This window comes from Microcebus murinus, chromosome 7 (assembly GCF_040939455.1).
Source record: "Microcebus murinus isolate Inina chromosome 7, M.murinus_Inina_mat1.0, whole genome shotgun sequence".
NCBI classification, from domain to species: Eukaryota; Metazoa; Chordata; class Mammalia; order Primates; family Cheirogaleidae; genus Microcebus; species Microcebus murinus.
Genome location: NC_134110.1, coordinates 62,293,040 through 62,320,825, shown reverse-complemented (window position 1 = coordinate 62,320,825; position 27,786 = coordinate 62,293,040). Strand labels below are relative to the sequence as shown.

The 27,786-nt window shown below is 35.4% G+C and overlaps 1 protein-coding gene and 1 pseudogene across 1 annotated transcript in view; one reads left to right on the top strand and one right to left on the bottom strand.

Annotated features, from left to right (window-relative positions):
* The window catches only part of RGS22 (regulator of G protein signaling 22), a 113,686-nt gene that overhangs the window by 40,991 nt on the left and 44,909 nt on the right, over window positions 1-27,786 (bottom strand). The window contains exons 10-14 of the mRNA XM_012762019.3: window positions 26,719-26,893; window positions 22,722-22,855; window positions 17,716-17,827; window positions 15,832-15,957; window positions 14,778-14,879 (exon numbers count right to left, since the gene is read on the bottom strand). Coding sequence (XP_012617473.2) covers window positions 14,778-14,879; window positions 15,832-15,957; window positions 17,716-17,827; window positions 22,722-22,855; window positions 26,719-26,893 — 649 coding nt within the window. The remainder of the gene's footprint in view (window positions 1-14,777; window positions 14,880-15,831; window positions 15,958-17,715; window positions 17,828-22,721; window positions 22,856-26,718; window positions 26,894-27,786) is intronic.
* LOC142871985 (uncharacterized) lies at window positions 9,638-9,754 on the top strand (annotated as a pseudogene).

Sequence of the window (27,786 nt, the reverse complement as noted above, 5' to 3'; positions counted from 1 at the left end):
ATCACTAAAGAAAGAGAAATAAAGTAGGAAAAAAGCAAATGACACCAGCTAATTCAAATATTTACTAGAGGCAAAGGCACATACCAAAATACACCAGTTCACACCAGAATACACCAATTTATAACACAGTTTACTATATACTCCATTTAACTGACATCCATTTTTAAAACTATAGATACAGAAAAGTCCCTTTTTATAGTTAAATTAGAGTAAAGCTGAACCACAAGAAGATAGTCAATAAGCTTTTTTTTTTAAATTGTTTGTTTATATTCTTAATAGTCTTTATTTAGAAAAGGTCAAAACTAAGCTCAAATGTCAAATTTAACTTCAGTATGACAAATTAATCAGAAGAAAGAGTTTAGTAGGGGGAAACTTGTTAACTTGTCCTCATGAGAAAGTACAAGGAGCAGCCTTGAAGAAGAAACATTAAAGTATTATGAGAAATAAAATTGGTACTAATGGACCTTGATTCAGTGTCTGGACCCCAAAGAGACTAAAATCACTTCACAGATAATCTCAAACACAACAGAACAGATGTCCACTAAACTGTAACAACAATCAAAAAAACATACTGCTGTACTTGAAGGCAACGGCAAAGTGACATGAGATCTTCTCAACTGGGCTCAATAGCTCTACCCTTGGAACCCTCTACGATGAGAGGAACTATTTTCCAAAAAAGCTAAAGGAAAAAAAAAAAAACAAAAAAAAAAAAAACAGCCCCTGGAGGTGTTTACAAAAGGAATATAAATGCCCTGATACAGGATACTTCAGAAATCATGAAATATTTACTTCAGCAGAAAGAGAAGTCTGTTTTCATAACCATTCACAGCTCTAGCGGGCATAGAACATTATTATATGAGTTCATATGAGGCAGAAAAAGAAAATAACAAGCAAGTTCAAGCAATTCAACCGTTTTTTTTTTCCTGTAAAAGGAGGAAAAAATGATGATTTTTAATGACCTCTCATATCCCACTAGAAGCTCAAAAACATTACTGAGTAGCTATGCCGAGAGGGAATAAATTACAGATGGGGCTTTCCACACACGGAGTTTCATGTGAAGGACCTTGGGTTTTTCAATTAGGAATCTTAAAGATCAGATCTAGGAATTGCAACATCCTAATACTGAGAGGCAAACTACTGCAGATATCAACACAAGATGGAGCTGTACAAAAAAAGGTAATGATGACAGTCAAACCAAAAATTTATGGCAATTACTCAGATCCTACTAAGAGCAACTCAAAGCAAAAGAGAACCTAAGAAAATGCCAATAGGATAAAAGAATAAAACAAACTTAAATCATTTTGGACATAATGAAAAATCAGAAGGGGAAAATAGAACATGTTAAGTAAAGCCAAAAACATACCATAAACTCAAGGGACAAAAGAGACCAGATTTTTAAGATGGATTTGGGTCATTGCTTAAGATATTTTAAGCAAAATTGATTAAGTACATGATGAAATAAAATAAGCAAATACAAGAATGAATTATTACTAAGCAGTTTAAGGCAACCTAAGGAACAAATAAAAATTTCATTTTATCAATTTTTGGATTCATTTTTTTTTTAAAAGAAACCTTTAACTGAAAAAAGCAAGATATGTATTTGCAAGATATGTATTTAAACTAATGGAATTATTTACCCTTTAATAAATAATGTCTTGGAAATCAGTGAGCAAAAGAATCATTCAATGAAAAAAGCATGATTATATTAACACTTCTGGCTTGGAAAAAAAACAAACGCTGTCTCACAGGGATGCTAACCCATGCTAACGAAGCACAAAAGACTGATACGTGAAACCAGGGTATCAAGGGCTTACTTCACAAAGAGAAAATCACTGTCATTAAGGTTGTATGTTCATGTTTACCAGCACGCCACCTTGGACAGCAAGCTTACATATAGCAGGTTGCCCGGAGGCAGAATAAGGGACGTTAACTGTATGATCCCCACGAATGTTCTCTCCATCAAGATCTATCAAGCTGACTAGATGCTCATAGGAGTGGACAGCTCAGGATAGCACTTCAAGAGCATGGTCAAGGTCTGCCTCTGTGACACTTTCTTTTCTGGGATGCCAGGGCTGCCTATCAGTCTCTCTCTTCTGGACTGGAACATTCTTTCTTTCCATGTGCTGGTATTTTCATTAGAAATCTTTCAGGCCTGTGAAACCCTGTCTCTAGACAACTGTTCATGTCTGTTTTACACAATTACACACTGATTTCATAATCTAAGCTTTAACAACTAACTTTATTTTTAGGTATTTTGGGTGAAGTAGGAGAGGACAGGGAGATTTCACTGTTGCTCCAGTGCAATTATTATGAACTTTTTTATTTATAGCAAATTGGAACAAACTGGAAAGACAGAATGTTGATAATTGTTGAAGCTGGGTGATGGTATATGGTGGCTCTTTAAGGTACTTTCACATAAAAAATTTTAAAAACTGTACTTGGCTGGCAGTCATATCCAAATAATCAATGGCGATCTATAATTAGGTTTATAATATGTTGCTTAAAATATAAGCAGGCCAATGAGTTAATTCATTTATTCAATAACTATCAGAGAAGCTTTTATATGCCACCTCCCATCCTAAGCATACACAGTAAACAAAGCAGACTGTCTTCATGGACTTAACAGTCTAATGGGAAAAAATATTAAGGGTGAAATTTGACATTTAATGTTCATGAAGATATTTTAAGATATTAAAATGAAAGATTTAACTAGGAGACAAACAGATACTCCTTTTATCAGAGACAATAAAAAGAAAGCAATGGCTTAGAGGTTAAAGAGTATAGGATCTGGAGTCAGAACACTTGGTACTAATTTCAAGTTCACCAATTGTTAAATGAATGCCTTAGGGAAGTATTCATATTCTCTAAATCTATTAAAACAGAGACAATAATAATATCTACCTCTTAGGATTGTTGGGAATTAAATAAAATTATCCATGTAAAGTTATTATCACAGAACGTGACAGTATACATTAAATAAATGTAAACATTAAATAAATAGTAAACATTAGATAGCAAACATTAAATAAACACCGGGTGTGATGATAATATGGTTCAGAGAAGTTCAGGTATTGGCCTTTCTGTAAATAAGAAAATTAAAAGAGGATCTTTGGAGATCCTTTCTTGGTCCATAATCCTACAGTGTTCAAAAATCATAAGACTGAGTGTGGGTAACTGGTAAAAACATTAGGAATTGGGGAAATGAACGGGTAACTGTAAGCCAGAAGCTGGCTGCTGTATGCGTTCTTCCCGAATCCACTTTACTAGCAAACACAACAAAAAGGGACGCAAGATGAGAACCCTGCTGATTCTCTTCTGTGCTCATGATTCATAGTGCGCAGGAATCCAAGCCTGACTGCTACTTGGGATACCATCTCTCTGGTAACAAAAACAAATAATGTAACAAAACCTTAATAGTAATTGCCCAGCACTTAAGAAACAACCTAATTATGAAGACACCAAAATTTACTATAAAGCTTTAAGGAGGGACGTGATTTTCCACATTCAATCACCACCCACCTTGCCACTCACCCATGCCCATTCATCTTTTAGGAGACATAGCTTGATTCTTAATGCTGCTGCTGAGTAAAGAAATAATGAGCTCTGCTAGTGCACCTGAAAATACACCATCAGTCTAGAGAAGGAGTACTCAGATCATGGCACTTTAATGAAAATGTCAGGACCACCCTGAAGTATTTAGGTCCTATAAATGCCAAGAGAGAGAAGCTAAACAATTAAGGTAATGGATGACAGTGAGCAAAGGAAAAACTAAGCTGATTATTAGAGAAAAATCTTTAACACTGCCCTTCTTATGCCATAAAAAGTTTAGACATTCTACAATAAAGACATCTGCACTCACATGTTTATGGCAGCACAATTCACTATTGCAAAGATGTGGAAACAATCCAAGTGCCCGTCAATCCATGAGTGGATTAATAAAATATGGTGTATGTCTACAATGGAATACTACTCAATTACAAAAAACAATGGTGATCTAGCACCTCTTATATTATCCTGGATAGAGCTTGAGTCCATCCTCCAAAGTGAGGTATCACAAGAATGGAAGAATAAGCACCACATGTACTCGTTATCAAACTGGTACTGACTGATCAACACTAAGGTACTCACACAGTACTAATATTTATTGGGGGTTAGAGGGGTGGGTATACTCCCAACTAATTGATGCAGTGAGCATTGTATGGGGGAAGGGCACGCCTCTAATCCTGGCTTGGGTGAGGCAAAGTCATAACATGTAAGCAAAATGTTGGTACTCCCATAATATCCTAATTTTAAAAAAAAGAAAAAAAAGTTTTTTCAAAGGAATCTGTGGTAACACCCAAGGTTTTGGTTACCTAAAGTTATCTCAGACTTCATTGGAAAACATTGTCAGGACAATGCAAATTCTATGGGGAAAAGGCTATATGGTTTCTTCTGGTCTTTTCTTTCTCAATCTTTCTAGGGTTGACTGGCAAAGTGGGCAAAAGAAAGCACACTCTTGAACCGTGACACAAACCCACTGCAGGGGCAGTGCCTGGGCAAGCTTTGGTCACCAGTGTGTGTGTTCTCAGCACCAATCAGAGCCTAGTGTATTGTAGATCTCTGGTGAGTATGGAAATAGCAAGAGAAGTTTTTAGGCCAGAGAAAAATGTGTGCTTGTAATTGCTGGTGTAATCTCTATCCAGTTTATATTGATTTTCTGTTTCTGCAGTAATAAAACCAAGAGCAGGAGCAAAGGGGATGAATGCATTGATGCACCTGGAGAACTTTCAGGCAGGGTTATGCTCCACAAGCTAATATGAACATCATTTGGATCCACACTGTGCCTAAGATCACCTAATAGGAAACTGAAATGACTTGAGGTCTAAGAGGATGAGGATAGCAATAAATAATTGCTGAATGAATATGTTAATGAATTCTGCATCACTATGATATTGCAACTTATGTCTTCTTAAAAACACCAATGCACCATACAGGTCTGGTAACATTTATTGACTTAGCTTTTGTTTGTCTTTTCTTGTGAAATTTGGCAAACACAAGGGTAAACTGATGACAGCATTATAAACCCTGAACAGACAGGAATAGTCACCTGGACTGACTTATTTGCCATGGAACCCATCAAGTGACTTCTTTGTATGAATGTATGTAAACAGAAACAAGAGTCTCTCTCTAGCATTAGGGCAGAGAGTGTTTTCGAGCTGTCTTATTACTGGGTGGAAATGTCAGGAGTGGGACTTCCACATGTTAACATTTCATCTAGTTATGGCTAAAGATACTGGAAAGACCTGACATTTAGTCTGAAGTTGTTAACATGAATAAAATAAGACAGCATGATTTTTTTGTTTGAAGGGTTGTCAAGAATAGAGAGATTTATTCGGTGTTGCTTCACAGGGCATAAATAAGCTAAAGGATAGCAGCTTTTGGCTTAAACATGAGAAAAAGGGAACTAGTTCCCTCCTACAGGTATTTGAAAAGAGGCTTATGACTATATATATAAAAAAAAACAATAACCCATTGTTATCTGCTGGTAAAGAGAGAATTTATTTCATCTTCAGTTAGGATGCTATTAGCTGTTGTTTTTTTAACACGACTGAAGTACTTGAGTAATTATGTCTCTCTCCCACCAGAGAGCGAGCTCTTTAAGCCAAGAACTTTGTCCTAATCATCTTTGTACTTACAGAACATTACTTGGCACATAGCAGGCTCTCAGTGGATGTTAATTAGTAAATAAGTGAATATTGTAAAAGATATTCTTTAAAGGTTGTGATTCTATGCTGTATATTTTTATTTAAGTTATATTTTGAAACTTGGAGTAAGTACCAGTATTGGTTGAGTGAATAGCTCTTGATTTAGGAGCTGATGCTCTTGCATTGTACTTTCAATTCCTTCAAATTTCTATTCTCCTTCCCCATTACCCAGGTAATTGACAAGCTTAAGTGTTGACCCTAATAGCTATATTCCAATGACTGCTCTATACTATACTACAAAACACTTCCACCTACATTGTGTGTGTGTGTGTGTGTGTGTGTGTGTGTGTGTGTGTGACAGAGAGAGAGAGAGACAGAGACAGAGAGAGCGCGCGCAAGCGAGCGAGCGAGCCAGTCTTGCTCTGTTGTCTGGGCTAGAATGCAATATATAGGCATCATAATAGCTCACTGCCACCTCAAACTCTTAGGCTCAAGCAATCCTCCTGCCTCAGCAACCTGAGTAGCTGAGAGTAGCTACAGGCAAGCACCACTATGCTAATTATCAGCGCCACCAGCTAATTTATTAAAGATTTTTATAGAGATGGGGTCTTGCTATGTTGCCCAGGCTGGTTGCAAACTCCTGGCCTCAAGCAATTCTCCTGTCTTGGCCTTCCAAAATGCTGGGATTATAGGTACGAGCCACCATACCTGGCCACCTGCATTACCTTGTGCAATCCTTACAATAAAACTATGAGGTGGACACGAGAACTTTCATATAATAGAGAAGGCAGAGTATAGCACTGAAGTCAGGTTCTGCATCTTGAGATTGAGCTTAGTTTTGTCCCTAGCTATCTAACCTTGGCAAGATTATCTCAGAGATCTAGTTTCCTTTTATCTATGAAAAATGAGAATAAAATACCTCATATGCTTACTATGGGTTATACACAAAGTAAAATGTGGAGTAAATTATACACAAAGTAAAATGCTGGATAAAATATATTTTACAACTTAAAATGCATATTATATTTTTTTATTTTATATTTATATTTTTTTCTACTCCAAGTTTCACTTTGTGTACAACCCTTCATGGACCTACGCATATGTGGGGGTCTTAGCATAAATTTTCATCTCATGAGGGTCCAGGGTTATGTCTCCTGTACCCCATGGCCCTTATAACCCAAACCTTTGGTTTACCCCATGGCAGTCCCAGTGTCAGTTCATGCTTATCATCCTGGTTTTCAGCATACTCCTTAACTTTGGTCCCTGGTGATTTCCCTTACTATCTCAGCTAGGCATTTAAAAGGATATTTGTCATATTTTATCCAGTATTTGTAAGTATTTTATAGAGTAAGGGTTTTCAAATAATCTAGACTGCCAATGTAACAAAAAAGGTCTCTGCAAGAAGCAGTTACATGTTTTCTTATTTAATACCCACAGTAAGCACCAGAAAAGCAAGCTGCTTTATACCTACCAAAATGGGAGACAAAAAAAAAGAAGAAAAAAAGAAAAAAATTTGCTGTATCAGCCTAGACTGTTTGCAGAAGAAAAGAAAAAAATCTCCTGAGAATCCAATATAGTTAGTTTATCAATATATGGGTTTGGTTTTCAAATTTACACTTGGCTAATTTCTCATCTTGGGAGAGAAATGTGCCTAGCAGAAGCAGCATAAAAACCCCACTAAAGAGCTCGTAATTCGAAATTACAAAACATACAAGAACTCACTATGAAGAAGACCCCCAAGGCAATCACAGCAGCTACAAAAATAAATAAATGGGACATGATCAAATTTAAAAGCTTTTGTACAGCCAAGTAAATTATCATTAGAGCGAATAGACAACCTACAGAATGGAAGAAAATATTTTCCCTCTACACATCTGATAAAGGGCTGATAACAAGAATCTATCTAGAACTCAAAAAATCAACAAGAAAAAATCAAACAACCCCATCAATAAATGGGTGAAGGACATGAACAGAAACTTTTCAAAAGAAGACAGAATAATGGCCAGCAAACATTTAAAAAAAAATGCTCATGGAAATCAAAACCACAATGAGATATCACCTAACTTGAATAAGATTGGCCTTTATCAAAAAATCCCAAAACAGGCCGGGCGCGGTGGCTCACGCCTGTAATCCTAGCACTCTGGGAGGCCGAGGCGGGCGGATTGCTCAAGGTCGGGAGTTCGAAACCAGCCTGAGCGAGACCCCGTCTCTACTAAAAATAGAAAGAAATTAATTGACCAACTAAAAGTATATATACAAAAAAAAAATTAGCCGGGCATGGTGGCGCATGCCTGTAGTCCCAGCTACTCAGGAGGCTGAGGCAGGAGGATCGCTTGAGCCCAGGAGTTTGAGGTTGCTGTGAGCTAGGCTGACGCCACGGCACTCACTCTAGCCTGGGCAACAAAAGTGAGACTCTGTCTCAAAAAAAAAAAAAAAAAAAAAAAAAAAAAAAAAAAAAAAAAAAAAATCCCAAAACAACAAATGCTGGCGAGGATATGGAGACACAGGAACACTCTCACACTGCTGGTGGGCCTGCAAATTAGTGCAACCTCCGTGGAAAAGAAGCTGGAGATACCTCAAAGAGCTATAAGTAGAACTACCATTTGAACCAGCAATAGCACTATTAGGCATCTACCCAAAGGAACAAAAGTCATTCTATAATAAAGACATCTGCACTCAAATGTTTATAGCAGCACAATTCACTATTGCAAGGATGTGGAAATAACCCAAGTGCCCGTCAATCCATGAGTGGATTAATAAAATATGCTATATGTATACAATGGACTACTACTCAATTATAAAAAATGATGGTGATCTGGCACCTCTTATATTTTCCTGGATAGTGCTTGAGCCCATCCTCCGAAGTGAGGTATCACAAGAACAGAAGAATAGGTAGTTGCCATCAAACTGGCACTCGTCGTCAAACTGGCACTGATCAACACTAAGGTGCTCACACAGTAGTAATATTCTTTGGGGGTAGGGGGGTTGGGGGTGGGTAAACTCACAACTAATGGATACGGTGAGCGTTGTAGGGGGGAAAGGCCACATCTCAAATCATGGTTGGGATGTGGCAAAATCATAACATGTAACCAAAATGTTTGTACCCCCATAATTTCCTGAAATAAAAAAAAGAACCCACTATGCCAGCAGAATTAATAAATAGCAGAATTAATTCTTCCAAGAACTATAAATGATAGAATTATTGAATACTATCACAGCCAGACTCCAGGTGGCGCCCATGAAAACAGGGTGTCCTGGTTTTCAGGGCCTTTCATAATCACCTTCCCCCAGGTGTGGACATTACACATGGCTTGCTTCTAACCAAGAGAATACAGCAGTGGTGATGACACGTATGTGATTACATGCAATCATAAGACGGTAATGCCTATCTTGCTAAGAAACTCTCCCTTTGCTGGCTTGGGGAAGCAAGCTGCCACAATGTGAGCTGACATGTGGATCGGGCCATGTGACACAGGGCGGAGAGTGGCCTCTAGCTGACAACCAGCAAAAAGCTGAAGCTCTCAGTCTGGCAGTTTGCCAGGAACTGAATGTTGCTAATGACCATGTGAACACTGAATCAAATCCTTCCCCAGACGAACTCCAGATGAGAAATCAGCCCTGGCCGACAACTTGCAAAGGACCCAGGAAAGCTGTGTCCAGAATCCTGACCCATATAAACTATTAGATAATAAATGTGTGTTGTTTTAAGCACAAAGTTTGTGATAATATTGTTATGCAAGAATAGATAACACAGCTACAAACTATATGTTGAGAAGAATTAAATACATAAAAGAGGAAATAAAAAAATGAGAAAAAATACAAAAAAGAAACACCAGGAAGATTTGTAAAACATAAATACAATGTTTAATTACAAAAAACATAATTCCTAAAATAATTTAGTGAATGGGTGAGTTAAATAAAATAAAATATGCTGAAGAAATAATATCTGAACTATCTCTTCTTAGCCTTTTGGCTAAGATCAAGTGTAGTATCCACTCTTATCAGTTTAATAATATGTGAACTGAGAAAACAGATCAAAGGAAACTGATCTATTTCAATTTACAACATATAACACAGATACTAAAAGATGAAAAAACTTGAAAGATAGGTTAGAGAGATGTAGGATATAGTCACATGCTGCATAAAAAAATGTTTTGTTCAATGACAGACTGCATAAACAATGGTGGCCCCATAAGACTGTCATGAAACTGAAAAATTCCTATTGCCTAGTGACATTGTCACTGCCATAACATTGTAGTGTACACTTTATTCACATGTTTGAAGTGATGCTGGTGCAAACAAACTTACTACACTGCCAGTCATATAAAAGTATGGCACATACAATTATGTACAGTATGCCAAAAATAACAAGCAACTATGTTATTGGTTTATATATTTACCATGCTAAAACTTTTATCATTATTTTAGAGTGTACTCCTTTTACTTATATAAAGAAATTAACTATAAAACAGCCTCAGGAATATCCTTCAGGAGGTATTCCAGAAGAAGATATTATTACCATAGGAGAGAACAGTTTCATGTATGTTATTGCCCCTGAAAACCTTCAGGTGGGTCAAGATGTGAAGGTAGAAGACAGTGATATTAATGATCACGTCCCCGTGTAGACCTAGGCTAATGTGTGTGTTTGTGTCTTAGTTCTCAACAAAAGTTTAAAAAGTAAAAACATTTTTTAAATAGAAAAAAGCTTATATAATAAAGACATAAAAATTTTTTTTATATAGCTGTACAATGTGTTTTAAGCTAAGAGGCTAAAGGTTATTACAAAAGAATTTAAAAGTTTTAATAAGTTGTAAGTTTATAAAGTAAAAAAGTTATAGTAAGTTAAGGTTAATTATTGAAGAAAAATATTTTTAATAAATTTAGTGTAGCCTAAGTATATAGTGTTTATAACATCTACAGTACAGTAATGTGCTAGGCCTTCATATTCACTCATCACTCACTGACTGACCCAGAGCAACTTCCAATCTTGCAAGCTTCATTCACAGCAAGTACCCTATACATATGTATCATTTTTAATCTTTTATACCATTTTTTTACTGTATCTTTTCCATGTTTATATATACAAATATTTGTCATTGTGTTCCAACTGCCTATGGTATTAAGCACAGTGACACGATGTACAGGTTTGTAGCCCAGGAGCAACAGGTTATACCATATATCCTAGGTGTGTAGCAGGCTATACCATCTACCTTTGCGTAAGTACATTACATGATGTTCACACAATGACAAAGTCACCTAGTGACACATTTCTCAGAATTTATTTCTGTCATTAAGCATTGTATGACTATAATGAAAAGTACCGACGTTGATCAGATGGAGGATACAGAATGACAGAATACAGACAATGGAGAAGTAGAAAGACTGAAAGAAATAACAGCTGAGGATTTTCCAGAATTGATGAAAGGCATGATTCTTCAGATTCCAGAAGCAACTTAAACCCCAAAAAAGATAATTGTAGTAGACACACTGAAGTGAAATACAGAACACCAAAATCAAAGAAAAGATCATAAAAACAAACAGTGAGAAAAAGCATCCTCCTACAAAGGAGCAACAACAGACTCTTCAGTGAGAGTAAAGAAGCCAGAAGACAATACAATGATATCTCCAAAGTGCTGAAAGAAAGCTGTCAACCTAGAATTCTATATTCAGTTAAATCATCAACAAGATAATATAATAGACATTTTTAGACAAATCAAATCTGAAATAATTTTACCACTAGTAGATGCCAATGAAAAAAATCCTAAAGGATATTCTTTCTTCCCAAGAAAAGAGATGCAAAAAGCAGTAGTAAGCAAAAAATTTGTTTGTGAATAAATTGAAATAAATATTGACAGTACTTAAAAAAAGATGACTACTTAGAAGATATAAAACAAAATTAACAAAAACACTATATAAAAATTATACATAAAATGGGCAAGGTATGGTAAAATTAAAGTGTTCTAAGATCCTTGATGTGTTTTAGAAGAGGATAAAGATAATGATAATTTTAGACTTTACTAATTTCAATATGCATGTTAAAATTATAAGGGTAAAAATAGAAATAGAATATATAATTTCCAGATCAGTAGAGGGAAATAAAATGTAAAACATTATCACCACCTACATTTTATAGAACACAGAACCGAGGCTTATTAAAACTGACATGACAACATTTACCCAGCTAGTAACTAGTTGAATGTGACAAATTCATGTCTTTCAACTCCCAAGTTCTATGATTTTTTTCATTTATGTCATATAGCCTCTGATCTAGGTGATACACTAAAATAACAGTGTGTTATCCTGATGTCCAATTCAATAAGGCAAAAATCTCACACAGCTACAAGAATAGCATTATATTAAATAGTGCTTTTTGGTAAAAGCGCTGCGAATTTACCTAGCAATTCTCTTATTCCTCATTCCATTTCATTCTTACCTACCCTCTTCACTCACTAATTCTTACATTTTCCATATAATTCTTCTCCTAGATTCTAATTTTTACTATTTTTTCTATTACTCTTTCCCATTCTTTATTATTTAAATTTTGTATGTATGTATGTGGTAACACATATATAATTATATTTATGTATCATACATACGTGTTCACTGAATTTAAATCTCAATACGTGTGCTATAGAGAGTGATAGATTCTAAATGCATAGTTTTTGTTGGGATACAGTTTGTTTGAAAGATTTCACAAGTTACCAGACAGTGGTACCCAGATCTGTTTGATTCTGTTATAGTACTCTCACTGAAGCAAGTATGTAATGTCAAAAAAGCTGTAGAACTATCTGTGGTAACAATCTAGCCTCCAAATGTTAGCAATGGGATATGGTCCCCTGGCAAGCTGATGCCAACGTCAAAGAGTTTATCTCTACACTATAGTGGTGATTCCCTTTCTCCTTGCCAAGACCATTTAAATTGGTTTCTAACTGTATATTATTCTATCTTGAAGCCATCCAATGAAATCTTCAGGGTTTGCCCAAGACAGGAGTTCAAACTCTTGGACTCTTTAGTCACACAAAATCACTATTACTGACATCCCTATTCGCACATCTAGTCTTCCTACAGATATTTCTATAATATTTCATGGGGCAATAAAACTTCAGAGTATTTGTATACGATATCACGTAAGTCCCTTAAAATCAACTTTCAGTCTCCTAGCATGCAATTTGGCAGATATATTAAAACAATATAAAATCAAGTTCATGGCAACTTTAACATAATGCCAGCTGATTATATTCTGCCATTGGCATTATCAATCCAAATATCTATATTGTAAATGTAACCTTGAATAAAGCCATATAATATTTCTATTATACAGAAATAAATGGTATTTCATACTTTGAAATAAATCAATAGGATTATGGTATTACAGGCAATTCTTGTATCTGGAGGCACAGAAACCTTGAATAATTAAAACCTAAACCAACTCAAGCAATTGCTTCTCTAACCAAAAACTAAAACAAAGTAACCATAGATGTAAAAAGCAAATACACCTAAAAAAAATCACATGGATTTGCTCCTTTTATCTCTCCCTGTTGATCCCTGAAAGCAAATGTCTCCATTGTTCTCCTTCTCTGACCCTACTTTGATTCCTCAAAAGAGTAGCTAGAAGAGGATAAAAAGTTTATAGTCCTTGATAATCCCCAAACAGAATAATCCAACTCTGAATAACCAAATCTGTGCCCTGTTTTATAACCATTTATTGCTAGTTGAATGATACCATTACTAAGAATTTAAAAGTCTACCAAGCTCAAATAGAATTTCCTTTTTTACAAGCACATGGAAATATGGTGATTATTAACCACCACAACAACAAAAAACTCCACTTAATTGAGCAGCTAAAGATTTCTGAAGGAGTACTCTTTGTAATAGTGAAACATAATAAAAATAATGGATGGTACTTTAGCAGACAGGGGCAATAGGTTAGGAGAACATGGATAAATAGAGAATTTCAGGTAAAAGATTAACAAGCAGAACAGTCAACTGTGTGGTCTCAGAAAATAGTACTGTAAATTAGAGATATAATTTTATTATTTCATGGAGACAGATCTGGGCTATGTAGGAGCTGAAGCCCTTATTCTCACAGTAAAAAGTACAAAGCTCTGTCAGCTGATTTACAAAGCATAATTATTAATGCCAGAGTCAGGGTGGTGGAAGTAATAAACATCCATCCAGAAGTATGCTCTGATATCCTGAATAAGATATAAGATAATAAATAAAATGATGAAGCTCGTTTCCTTAGCATTGTTCAGGGGGAGGTCCTCTGGAATGGGGTTATTCTGGATTATGAAATCACTTAAGTGGCAACAGATACAGATTACCAGCTTTCTAGGCTTAGAGACCTCTCCAGAAAACATCAGAAGAGTCTAAGAATAAAAAACTGAAAAGTCAGCGTGAGTCATAATTCTGTACCCTTTCTTTCCTCCCCACAAAAGAGGCTATTCTGTCTCCCCATCTCCCTTGTAGGAATCCTCTGTTCTTCCTCCTCTATTTTTTATTCCATGCTCCTTCTATTTTGCTTCAAAGTGGTCTTGAAACGTTCTTTCCTCCACCGAGAGTCTGTCTTACATGGCGTGCAGCACAGAAGCCCAGGCAACAACATGGGGCCTGCACCAAGGAGAGTCAGTCAACATCCTTTCCTGCTCTTGAAACAGGTCAACTGCCTAGTATGCTCACCAGCGGGTGTCTGCAGGAAGCTCAGAGAACGACAATGGTCAATGTCTCTGCTCCCAATCACTTCAATGATTCATTACAAGTCCACTCTCAGGGTTCTCTTTTAAATCACTCACAACCAAACCAAAAAAGTATAAATTAGAAAAAAAATATGAAATGTTCTTTATTGGAAGAACAAGTAGTTGGCAGCAAAGAGAAAATAAAGCAAACCAAATAAAATAGATAAAACTGAAAACCCACAAATCGGATTATAAAACAATATTCTGTTGACATTTAAATAAAGTAATCCCATGGCAACAATTTAACTGCTGCCTTTTTGCCTGCAGTCCCAGATTTCTCTTGTTTGGGACTAGATACAATTTTTATTTCTCTGTGTAGTCAGAGCTTCACACTGAACCAACATTATTTACTACTTACTTGTGCTTGCTTGCATACTTTAAAAGGCTGAAGTGTTTCCTGGTAGAAAAGCTGATGATAAGCTTGTAGGTCAAACCAAAAGTACACACTGTTCTTCCACAACTGCAGATGGAAAAAGTACATAAATTATTACCACCCAATTATTAAAGCTCTACAAGGCTCTAATTTCAAATACAAATAATTGTTTAACTCCTTGCTGTTACCATAAATCAGGCTCAATTTAAGATAGTTTCAATCTTCTACCACAAACTGGCAATATACAAAACATTTATTGGTATTGTCACTAGAACATTATATTTCTGCATGTATGCCTCTCACATAATTGGCCATTAAAATAGTAAGCACTCTACTAATAGTTAATGGTTAAAAAGTAACCATACACTTCTGGTATGAAAACAAAATCTAAAGGTATTTTGATATATATGGGCAAATGTGTATCATAGCAGAACCAGAAATTATTCTAATAATTGGGCCAGTTAAACACTTTACATTTGAGCAAATTACTTTTTTGTGATTAAAAAAGAATATTTGATGGGAGGCTGAGGTGGGAGGATCACTCAAGCCCAGGAGTTCGAGGTTACAGTGGACTGCAATCTGTGTCACTGCACTCCAGCAGCCTGCATGGGTGACAGAGCGAGACTCCATTTCTTTAAAGAAAGAAAAATTGAAAAACAGGAAATAATTTTGCTACTATACATTATAACTTGCAATTGTTAGAAGTATTAAAAAACTAAAGGAGTGATAGAAATCAACTCTGAATCTAAAATACATTATACTGAAATAAAATTATATGAAAATAAACTATTGTTAGTCATGCAAGTCAATCCTTGTCTATCTCTATTTTACTTTTCTTTTTAATTTTAGTAGAATAGTGAACCAAAGAGAATTAAAATTGAGATGTTTAAATGTTTACTAAATGTTAAGTATAAATTTTCTTATCAGAGATAGGAATTTTAACATCAAACATAATTTTTTGAGCACCAAATTCTTGCAACACCTCTTATTTTTAAGTGAAGTAAAACTATAAAATTAGATTTTAAATAATTTTTTTTACCTCATTCCCTGAACGCTCACAGAATTTAGTAAAGAAGAATCCAGCTCTATTTTCTACATACAAAGATTGCAACAAGTTTTCCATGTCAAATCCTACCAAAGTTCCAACATCTAACATGGTTTTAACCTAGATAACAAAACAGAAGTCCATTATACATCCAAACACATTGTGATTTTTTTATAGCATTGCATAAGAGGGTTTCATAAATTCTGCCAGGCTGTCATTTTCCCACTAGACTATTTTATTTTTGTACCATATATGTAATTAATGCAGTATGTTTGCATCTGTCGTATAAGATTCATTTATGGAGCCCAACTATAGCAGCAGAATTCATTCTATTATTAACCAATCTGATTTCAAACATAAAGTTGAAGCAACTTCCCAACCTCAATTATTTTCATAATTTTCAGAGTCTTCCAAATCTTTGTTGGTGGCCTCTTTCCTACATATTTACTGTTATTTTAGCCTTGAGGTGCTGCTATTATAGCTACAAGAGGGTTATAAAAAGAACTATCTTCAAGGCCTCTCAGTACAGCTCATTAACTGTTCTTAGGGGGTCCCTCTTTGGACAGTCTTGCCCTGTACAGGTCATGGCCTGCACAGTGTAAATGGCAGTATAAGTTCTCATAAAACTTTACTATTTATGGGCTTCTCTGCCAACAATGTTGGCAACCCTAATACAATTTTTGAAACACAGAAAGCTGGCTATTTCTCCAAGCACAAGAGTGACTCCAGAATATGAAAAGGCATCTACTACTCACTTTAACTCTTTGCTATTCGTTTTGTCTTTGTAATCATAATACAAGTGTGGTATGAATAATTCAGGGTTTAAGTGAGGTTCTTATTCTTTGTCATACTATCTACTTTCCTCTTTATCTGCCTGCTGAACAAATTCTGAGGTGAGAATTTAATGTTTTTATGATGCTTAACTATCAGAATTCCAAACTAAAAAATCATTATTTAGTAGGAAAAAAATTCCAATTAGAAGAAAAGGAAAACAGGCCAGGTGCAGTGGCTCACACCTGTAATCCTAGCACTCTGGGAGGTCAAGGTGGGCAGATTGTTTGAGCTCAGGAGTTTGAGACCAGCCTGAGCAAGAGCGAGACCTCATCTCTACTAAAAATAGAAAGAAATTAGCTAGACAACTAAAAAAAAAATATATATATATATATTATATATATTTAGCTGGGTATGCTGGCGCATGCCTATAGTCCCAGCTACTCATGAGGCTGAGGCAGGAGGATCGCTTGAGCCCAGGATTTGAGGTTGCTGTGAGCTAGGCTAACGCCATGGCACTCTAGCCTGGGCAATGGAGTGAGACTCTGTCTCAAAAAATAAATAAATAAGAAAAGGAAAACTATTGTCTTAGAGTAGAATAAACAGTCACATAAAATTATAGCTAAGTGTTTAGACTGTATTGGGACTGCAAGGTTTCTACCTAACATATAATCCTTAAGGAATGTGAAATTTTCATCAAAACTAGTACATTTAATACGTATTTTCAGAGTAGCTGCATTCTGGAGATACCTTGCATTTTAAAATTCTAGACCTCCAAAACAAAACATCAAATACTATTTTTCATCAAGTGTTAAAAAGTTTAGAAAAATACTAGAGGGTCTTGTTTTATGTTTGAGGTATCATCATATGAAAACCAGAACACAGTTGTTTTTGAAAATAAGTAATCAATGAAGAATATAGCAGCTTGGTACTACAAAAAGAAACATGGAAAATTTTTGTGTAAAAATCCTTTGGCAAGGAAAAAAATTAAATGTTTTTCTTAGTGAAGAAAATAATACTATGATAAATCAATAAAAATTTTCTAAAATCAGGGAACATTGATCAGTTAAATGAGAAATTAGCTTATTCAGACTTCAAAATACTCGCCTTGGGTTCTTCTGTGTAAGTAAATCTTCGATCCAGCTGGGGCTTCAGACATTCAGAAATGTCAGTGAAAGATGTTAAATGAATGATTTTGCTTTCTGACATGTGCCTTGACCTAAATGATAGGGATGAGAATTAATTGATAAGCAAATTTTGAGTACTTTCGGTGTACATGGCACCAAATCTTAGGAGTGCTTCTGAGCAATGTGAGAGAATCAGAACAAAAAAGCATGACATTAGTTGTGCCCTGGAGAAGTGAGTTGAGAAAATGAGGCATAGTTATACAGAAAGACGACTCTCAAAATAACTTCCGGTTGAACTGATTTGAGAGAGTATATTAGAGATGCCGAATGACTGGGATGGATAATAAATATGGGAGTGTAAGAATGAGAAATTCCTTCAACACATATTAAAGAAATGAAATTTTTCCTGAAAAATTAGTAGAGATATATTTTGTGTATATACCTGATTGTGTGTGTTTGTGTGTGTGTGTGTGTGTGTGTGTGTGTGTGTGTGTGAGTGTGTGTTAGAGGAGTTCTTTGGATAGGAAGAATAGTGAGCAATACATGAAGGTCATGTGGGGAAATCCTTGTTTAAAAGGCAGCAAAGATAAACAATTTCCTTAGGACAAGAAGACACTAACAATTAAGTGAATACTATATACTACATACCAAACACTGTGTTAGATATAATTCATATTATAATATTTAATCCTCAATACAGGTAAGATCCATAGGGAATTATATAGATCAGTTTGGGGTGAGATAATGTAAGGCTTTGGAATTAAACTAATGACTTTGGTCATTATGTTTCTACATTTTCCTATCAGACTTCCTCTCCCATGCCCCACTGCAATTATTCTAAACTTTATTTTCCAGTTCCATAAAACATGTCGGTTCCACCTCAACAATCTACCTTCACCCCAATCCACTCGCAGCTTACCTTGCAGGTTCTTCTCACACAAAATGTTGGTACAACAGGCTTCAATTTCCACTCCCCCATGTGGTAGACATGGTTAACTGGTTGGCTAACCCAATTCACAGTTACATACAGTTACATATTTCTATACACAGCACCACTGCAACCCTGAAAATAAACGCTCATTTTTCAGGACTCCCTTGCAGACAGAGCCAGCCATGTAATATAGTTGTGACTAACGAGATATAAAATGAAATCTGCTGGGGAATTTCTAAGACAGCTTGTTTTCCTGACAAAAGGGAGGGGGTTAATGAAAATCACCCTACTCCCTTCTTTCTGACTTAAAAGCCTGATGTCAGGAGCTGCAACACCACTGACCAGGAGAGAATGGCCAAGAGCAATACAAAGACTCCGGGCCTAATACTTCTGATCCATTGAACCAGTATTGGCAGCTGCCTATTTTCAAATTTCTTGTTATGTGAGAAAAATAAGCTCAATTCATCTAAGCCATTGTTAGTCAGACTTTTTGTTATTTGCAGCTGAAAGCATTCTTAAGTGATCAATAAACACATCCACCTGTACCCATCCTTCTTTCCATCTTGTCTCAGGAACAGGTGCCCCACCTGTCCATGGTTAATCTCAATACCTTGGTTCTTGAACCTTTCTCTCTATTCTCTTTTGAAAATGGAGACCTTCTTTCTTTCTCATATATCTTCAACTTTTCCATTTCCACTGGATTATACTCTACACATTTCAATAGATTCAAGTCTCCTTAACCTTTACAATACCCTTTCTGATGAAAACAAAAACAGAATGTGCCAAAATATATGGGACACAGCTAAAGCATTGCTTAGAGGGACAATTTTATAGCTGTAAAGGCCTATATTAGCAAAGAAAAAGATCCCAAATCAATAACCTAACCTTCACTCTTAAGATATTAGAAAGAGAATAACTAAACTAAATCTTTCCACAAAGAAAAGCCTAGGTCCAAAAGGCTTCACTGATAAATGCAATCAAATACTTAAAGAAGAACCAACATCAGTTCTTCCCAAATTCTTCCAAAGTTACAAAAGGATGTGATACTTTCCAATGCATTCTATGAAGCAGTATTGCCCTATAATACTAAAGCCAAAAATATCTTAAAAAAGAAACAACACACATACCAATATCCCTTATACATATAGAAATGGATATCCTCAACAAAATACTAGCAAACTGAATCCAGAAAAGTATTAAAAGGATTATATACCATGAACCAGTGGGGCTTGTCTCAGAAATATAAAGTTGGTTTAACATCTAAAAATCGATGCAATACACCATATCAATAAACAAAACACACATGATCATTTTAATAGATGCAGAAAAATTATCTGATGAAATCCAACACACATTCATGATTTAAAAACTTCAATGAAGAGCTTCCTTAACATAATATAGAATTTATGAAAAATAGCTAATATCATACTTAATGGCAAAAGGTTGAATTCACCCTAAAACTGGGAACAAAACAAGGATGTTTGCTTTTACCACTTCTATTCAGCATTGTACTGGAGGTGCTGAGGTAATTAAGAAGGAATAGGAAGTAAAAGACATGATCAAGAAGAAAGAATTCAAAACTGTCTTTGTTCTTAGATGATATGCTCTTGTATATAGAAAATCCTTAGAACTCTATTTAAAAACAACTAGAACTAAGAAATAAGTTCAGTAAGGTCACATGGAACAAAATAAATATTTTAAAAATTGAATTTCTATACACTAGCAATGAACAGTCCAACAATGAAATTAACAAAACATTTCCATTCACAATAGCTTCAAAAAGAACAAAATACTTAGGAATAACTTTAACAAAAATGCTCTCCCCTAAATCCAGTTACTTTAATTTTTATTCTCACTCATTTCAAAATTTTAAATCCAATTTTTAAAAGGGAATAATCTATCTAATACTACTCAGCAATAAAAGGAACAAACTGGATACATGCAACAACTTGGATAAATGTCAAGGGAATTATGCCGAGAAAAAAAAAAAGCCAATCTCAAAAGGTTGCACACTTCATGATTCCATTTATATAACACTCTTGAAATGACAAAATTATAGAGATAGAGGACAGGCATGGTGGCTCACATCTGTAATCCTAGCACTTTGGAAGGCTGAGGTGGGAGGATAGCATGAGGCCAAGAGTTTGAGATCAGACTGAGCAAGAGTGAGAGCCCCATCTCTACACAAAATACAAAAAAAAAAAAAAATAGAGAAGGAGAACAGATTAGTAGTTGCCAGTGGCTAGGATGTGAAGGGAGGAAAATAGCTATGGCTATAAAACAGTGGCACAAGAGATCCTTGTGATGAAACCATTTGGTATATCAATTGTGGTAATAGTCACATGAAAGTACACCTGTGATCAAATTATATAAAACTAAACATACACACACAAGTGCATATAAAACTGGTAAAATATGATAAGGGAGATGGATTTTTATAAAAGCCAATTTCCAGCAGACAACTGGAACCTCTAAAACATGACATATCTAGAAAGGAACCAACGAGAAATTATAGAAATAAAAAATACAATAACTAATGTTAGAAACTCAATAGATATAATTAAGGCCAGATTAGATATAGTTAAACAGAGAAACAGTGAACTGGACAATAACAAAATTAGCTAGAATAAAGCATGATGAGATGATAGGATGAAATACAGAAGACAGGATATTAGAGGATAAATTGTGACAGTCTTACTTACATGTAATTGGAATTCCAAAATAAGAGGAGAGAAAAGTGGGTTAGAAAAGCATTAGAAGCCAAAAAAAAAAAAAAAAAATTTCCAAATGAGGTCACAAAAAAAAAAAAGAAAAAGAAAAGCATTAGAAGAGGTAACAGCTGAGAATTTTCTAAAACTGATGAAAGACATCAAAGCCACAGATCTAATAACTCCAGGTTGGCTACATATAATGAAACCTATACCAAAACACATCAGAGTAAAACTGAAAGAAAAAAAAAAAAAAAAAAAAACAAAGATACTCCTAAAGCAGGATATCTTTGTTTCATTTCATTTCATACCCTTTAATCTTAAAGGAGAAAAAGATATATTATCTTCAAAGGACCAACAATTAGCCTGACAACTAGTATCTCAGAAGAAACACTAATAGCTAGAAAACAAAATATCTTCAACACAATAAAAGAAAACTACCAATCCATAATTTTATACCCAACAAAAAATATTTAAGAGTGAAAGTGACCACAATAATGAATCTTGAAGAGATTATGGTAAATAAGACACACACAAAAGGCCACATATATGTATGTATATATTCCATTTATATTAAATGTCCAGAATAGGCAAATCCATAGGTATAGAAGAATAACGGCCAGGGGCTGAGGGAGGAGGAATACAGAGTGACTGCTAATAGGTATGGGGCTTATTTGGGGTATAATGAAAATTCTGGAATTATATAGTAGTGATGGTTCTACAATTTTGGGAATATACTAAAATTCATTGATTATACACCTGAGTATGATTAAAATGGTGAATTTTATGTCAAGTGAATTTTATCTCAATAAAAAAATGAAAGTGAAGTAATAAATTATTAAATAAAAATTATTCATTCATATAATAAAATAATTCAAAGTTAATACCAAAGAGTTTTCTTAAGGCTAAAGGAAAATAATCCCATTGGAAATAAAGAACAATGAAAAGGGTAAATATATGGATAAATCTAAATGAATAAAATAATATACTATATTAAACAAGATAATATTCTTGACAGTCTTACGAGTTCTTATAGTTGAAAAATACTGAATTATTGAATTGAGCCAAATAAGAATTAGAGGACAATCTTCTCAAAAAATTATTGATTGTACAGCTCATGACAGGCTGGAAACCAGAGGCACTATCTCTTCAAAATTACTAATACCTGGCATTTTATTCCTAATTTAAAGTATGCATGGACAGTATAAGCTTCTAATATATAATACTGAAATATAAGAACCCATGTAAAAAATCAATATATTAGTCTTCAATTTCTATTTAGTTTTTAAATTATTTAAAATCTTACCATTGCAGAAAAGCAACTGATACACAAAAAGGTGCACCTACCCTCTCTCAATCACATCATTCTTAGAAGAAATTGGATGCAAAGACTCACTCCTCCCAGTTTTTTGAGTTGCCGTTTTTACTCTAGGTGTTTTCTTGGGAGATTTAGGAGGCTGTAAAAAGCTGAATTCCTCTTTCTAAAAGGTAGTTAAGATATGAACAAAATGAAAAATGAGCAAAAGGGAAAAAGAGAGAGAGAGAGAATAAAATATATAGCTCTGCACACATACCTCAAATTCGTTCGGCTCAGTAGATGACTTTTTCCCTCCCTCTACCTCCTGCCATGCTTCCCACTAGAATAGAAATTTCCTACTTCTCTAACTCCCATGTTTATGCAACCAGCAAAGTGACATCCAACAGAAATTTAGACTATAAGAAAAGAGCTAAAGGCTTGTATATCCACACTACCACTGATGTGAAAGAAGACTCTTTCTTGGAGTAAGAACTTTGCAAAAACTGTTCTTTATTCTGAAACTGAATAGGTATTAGACCTAGTATGTGTGTGTGTGTGAGGGGGGTCACGAAGCAGGGAAATGAAACAAAGATACCCACTGTCCACTAGAAGGGGTGGATCTGTATCTTATCAGCACTATTGCCTTCCATTTTGGGACATTTTATTTTCATGGTTATTTTTTCCCATTCTTTTTTTTTTTTTTTTTTTTTTTTGAGACAGAGTCTCGCTTTGTTGCCCAGGCTAGAGTGAGTGCCGTGGCGTCAGCCTAGCTCACAGCAACCTCAAACTCCTGGGCTCGAGTGATCCTTCTGCCTCAGCCTCCTGAGTAGCTGGGACTACAGGCATGCGCCACCATGCCCGGCTAATTTTTTTTATATATATATCAGTTGGCCAATTAATTTCTTTCTATTTATAGTAGAGACGGGGTCTCGCTCTTGCTCAGGCTGGCTTTGAACTCCTGACCTTGAGCAATCCGCCCGCCTCGGCCTCCCAAGAGCTAGGATTACAGGCGTGAGCCACCGCGCCCGGCCCCCATTCTTTTTTTTACCCCCATGGGGCCATTCTTAAAAGTTCTTTATGGTAAAAGTTAACAATTTAAATCCAGAGTATGAGATCTATATGCATGAATCAAGAAAACTATAAACAACTAAATGTCCAAATGGAGGAGAAAGAAACAATTACCTGAGTATGGGATATACACAAATGTAACATTATACAATAATACTAAAAATAGTGGTTATAAAAATGATGACACATGGAAAAATATTTATGATAAAAGATATAATCATAATACAAAAGTATAAGTGTTACAGCAAGCAAGACTGGGAAACAAACCAAAAGCTACACGAGAGTACTGCAAAACAGGCTTTTATTACACCAGCGGGCTGAGAGGGGTCTCGTCTCCAAATTCTGAGCAAAATGGGGTCAAAGCCTGGTGGCTTTTATATGTTACAGAAGCAAATAGTTACAAATTCTGCACAAGCCTGTGGTCTAGTCACGTATTACTCTATAGTCACTTAGTCATGTTATTTTGCAGTTATGCACAAGATTGAAATCTAGTCAAAGGTCACTCTACAGTTGCTTTTGCTAGTTTGCAGTTATGCACTATTAGGAAGGCAGTGGAAAAATTCTCCCTTACATAAGTGCATGAAAACAAAAAATTCACAAGAAACCTAAGAGAAAATAAGTTAGTAGTTGTCTAATAGTAGGTAAGATTAGAAGTGATTTGTCTCTTTCTCCAGTTTTTAAATTTACAGTAATTTTATTATTTTTGTAATTTGAAAAACAAACATAAAAAACTTTTCTAATATGTCAGCCTCCATTAGAATATAATATATGTTGCTGGAAAGCAAGGAATATATTTATGATGTTTTATTATCCAGAACAAACAATAAAATCTTATACATACTCCATGTAGGCAATAACTACTAAGAATTTTTAAGAATTCTATAAACAAAATGAATAACTTAAGTGTATTCTACATATAACTTCCCAGGTATCAGGGCTCAAATCTGTTTTAGTAATTTGGACACAGCATGAATTAAATACCACTCAAAAAATACGAGTTACCACAGGAGGCTGAGCTTCAGTATACCATACAAAGTCATCAAAGTAAGAGAAACTACAATGGAGATTATCATTGGGGAGGGGGGAGAGAAAAGGGGAGTTATTTTTTAACAGGTATAGAGTCAGATTTGCAACATGAAAAAGTTCTGGAGATCTGTTTCACAAAATTGTGAATATACTCTTTTTTTTTTTTTTCTTTTCTAGCTTAGAACGTAGAAAGTGAAAATTGTGAATATGCTTAACACTACTGAACCACCTAAAGGAAATGGAGGGGCAAGTCATGTAGACATCTAGAGAAGAGTGCTCCAACCAAGGCAAACAGGAAGCACAAAACCCTGGGCATTATGCGTGGTGTCTTCAAAGAGCAAAGAGACCAGAGTGGATAGAGTGGAGTAAGTTAGACAATGGTGGGACACGAGATCAGGAGGTAAGCAGGGGCTTTCCCAAGCTGTGTGATGACTTGGGATTTTATTCTGAGTTAGAGCAGAGGCCACAGGAGAATTGTGAGCAGATGAGTGATATGACCGTGTATTTTTTTTTTTTTTTTTTTTTGAGACAGAGTCTCACTTTGTTGCCCAGGCTAGAGTGAGTGCCGTGGCTTCAGCCTGGCTCACAGCAACCTCAATCTCCGGGGCTCAGCGATCCTACTGCCTCAGCCTCCCGAGTAGCTGGGACTACAGGCATGCGCCACCATGCCCGGCTAATTTTTGTATATATATTTTTAGTTGGTCAATTAATTTATTTCTATTTTTGGTAGAGACGGGGTCTCGCTCAGGCTGGTTTCGAACTCCTGACCTTGAGCAATCCGCCCGCCTCGGCCTCCCAAAGTGCTAGGATTACAGGCGTGAGCCACCGCGCCCGGCCTGACCGTGTATTTTTAAAGGATCACTGTGGCTGCTTGGTAGAGAATTGACTGACTGTAGGTTTGTTTTTTTTTAATGTTAATAGATTTAGTGGGTACAAGTTGAATTTCATTACATGTATATATACATTACATGTATATATATAGTGGTGAAGTTTGGGCTTTTAGTGTACTCATCACCCAAATAGTGTACATTATATCCCACAGGTAATTTGGGACCCCTCACTTCCTCTCAGCCTCCCCCCATTTGAGTCTCCAACAGCCATTATACCATTATGTATATCCTTGCATAACCATAGTTTAGCTCCCACTTATAAGTGAGAACATGTGGCAACTATTTTTCTGTTCCTGAGTTACTTCACTTCACTTAGGATAACAGCCTCCAGTTTGATCCATTTGCTGCAAAAGATATTTCATTCTTTCTTATGGCTGTGTAGTACACCATAGTATGTGTGCATATACACACACACACTACATTTTCTTTATCCACTCATCAGCTGATGAACATTAGGTTGATTCCATATCTTTGCAATGGTAAACTGTGCTGCAATAAACATACATACAAGTGCAGGTATCTTTTTGATATAATGATTTCTTTATATTTAATGATTTCTTTATATTTCTTTCTTTATCCTTTGAGTAGATACCTAGTAGTGGGATTGCAGAATCAAATGGTAGATCTACTTTTAGATCTTTGAGAAATCTCCATATTGATATCTCCATATAGGTTGTACTAATTTACATTCCCACCAACAGCTTATAGCGTTCCCTTTTCACTACACCCATGCCAATATAAGTGGTTTTTTGACTATTTAATAATGGCTATTCTAATTGGAGTAAGATGGAATCTCACTGTGGTTTTAATTTGCATTTCTCTGATGATTAGTGATGGTAGGCATTTTTTCATATGTTTGCTAGCCAAACATATGTATATCTTCTTTTGAAAAATGCCTAAGAATAGACTGTAGGTTTTCTTATTTCCTAATTGTTGCAGCAGGTACACTAGAAACAACAACAATAGCAACAAAAAAGCTTATGATGATTCAGTGTCCAAACACTCAAGCATAGATATTTTACTATAAACTTAACAGAGATCAAAGCATCAATGTATACCCTACCTGGACCTCAGATATCTGTGGAATGCAAGATTTAGGTCTTAGTGGCAAGAGGGTTGCCATTTGTGGAAAAGGGTCAATATCCTTCCTTGGTTTCTCTTGACGGAGGTGCCAGAATTTCAGTTCATTACTAACTTGTTTTGCTGAGGCTGAATGAGTAACACAGAATCTTGGTGCCCTGTTTATTGGAAAAATAAATTTAAGACTGAACCAGACAATAAGCCTCAAAAATCAAAAGCCTATAAAATATATAATAGCTGTGCTTACAATTATCCATTTTGCTATTACTCCCTCCTCATTTTTTGTGAGACAATAGCCTTGCTCTGTCACCCTGAGTAGAGTGCAGTGGGGTCATCATAGCTCACTGCAACCTCAACCTCCTGGGCTCCAGTGATCCTCTTGCCTCAGCCTTCCCAGTAACTCAGACTATAGGCGCATACCATGAAACCCAGTTAATTTTTCTAGTTTTAGTAGAGACAGGGTCTCATTCTTGCTCAGGCTTGTCTCGAACTCCTAAGCTCAAGCAATCCTCCCACCTCAGCCTCCCAGAGTGCTAGGATTATAGGCGTGAGCCACCACACCCAGCCACTATACCCCTTTTTAATGTCTACTTCTTTTTCTGCTGCCTAGTCTCAAAAATATTTTTCTATGATATGTTAACTTCCTGCAATCCAATTCACTTATATAAAAAGGCAGTATACATTAGGGTAAAATCCTAAGTAGTATTATGTTCAAATTATTATTAGGCTCGATAAGAAAAACCTGTATATCTATCAATGAAGGAATTTTAAAAGTAACTCATGTTTCTAGTAAAATAAACATCAAGTTTACTTCTGATAATTTTAAGGCAGTTTAGTATTTATCTATAGTACCAAATAAAAATTGGTAGAATGAAATTAACATGTAAATGTTTTTATAGGGCTTAAGTATGCTAGTAAAGTAGGTTAATTCATATTATTTATTTTTAAGCCTTTAAATTTGAAGGTAAGAATTTTACAATAATTTATATAAGTGAAAGACCATTACTACAGCCAGAAACTAGGAAAAAAGAATGTCTGGCACAATATCAAG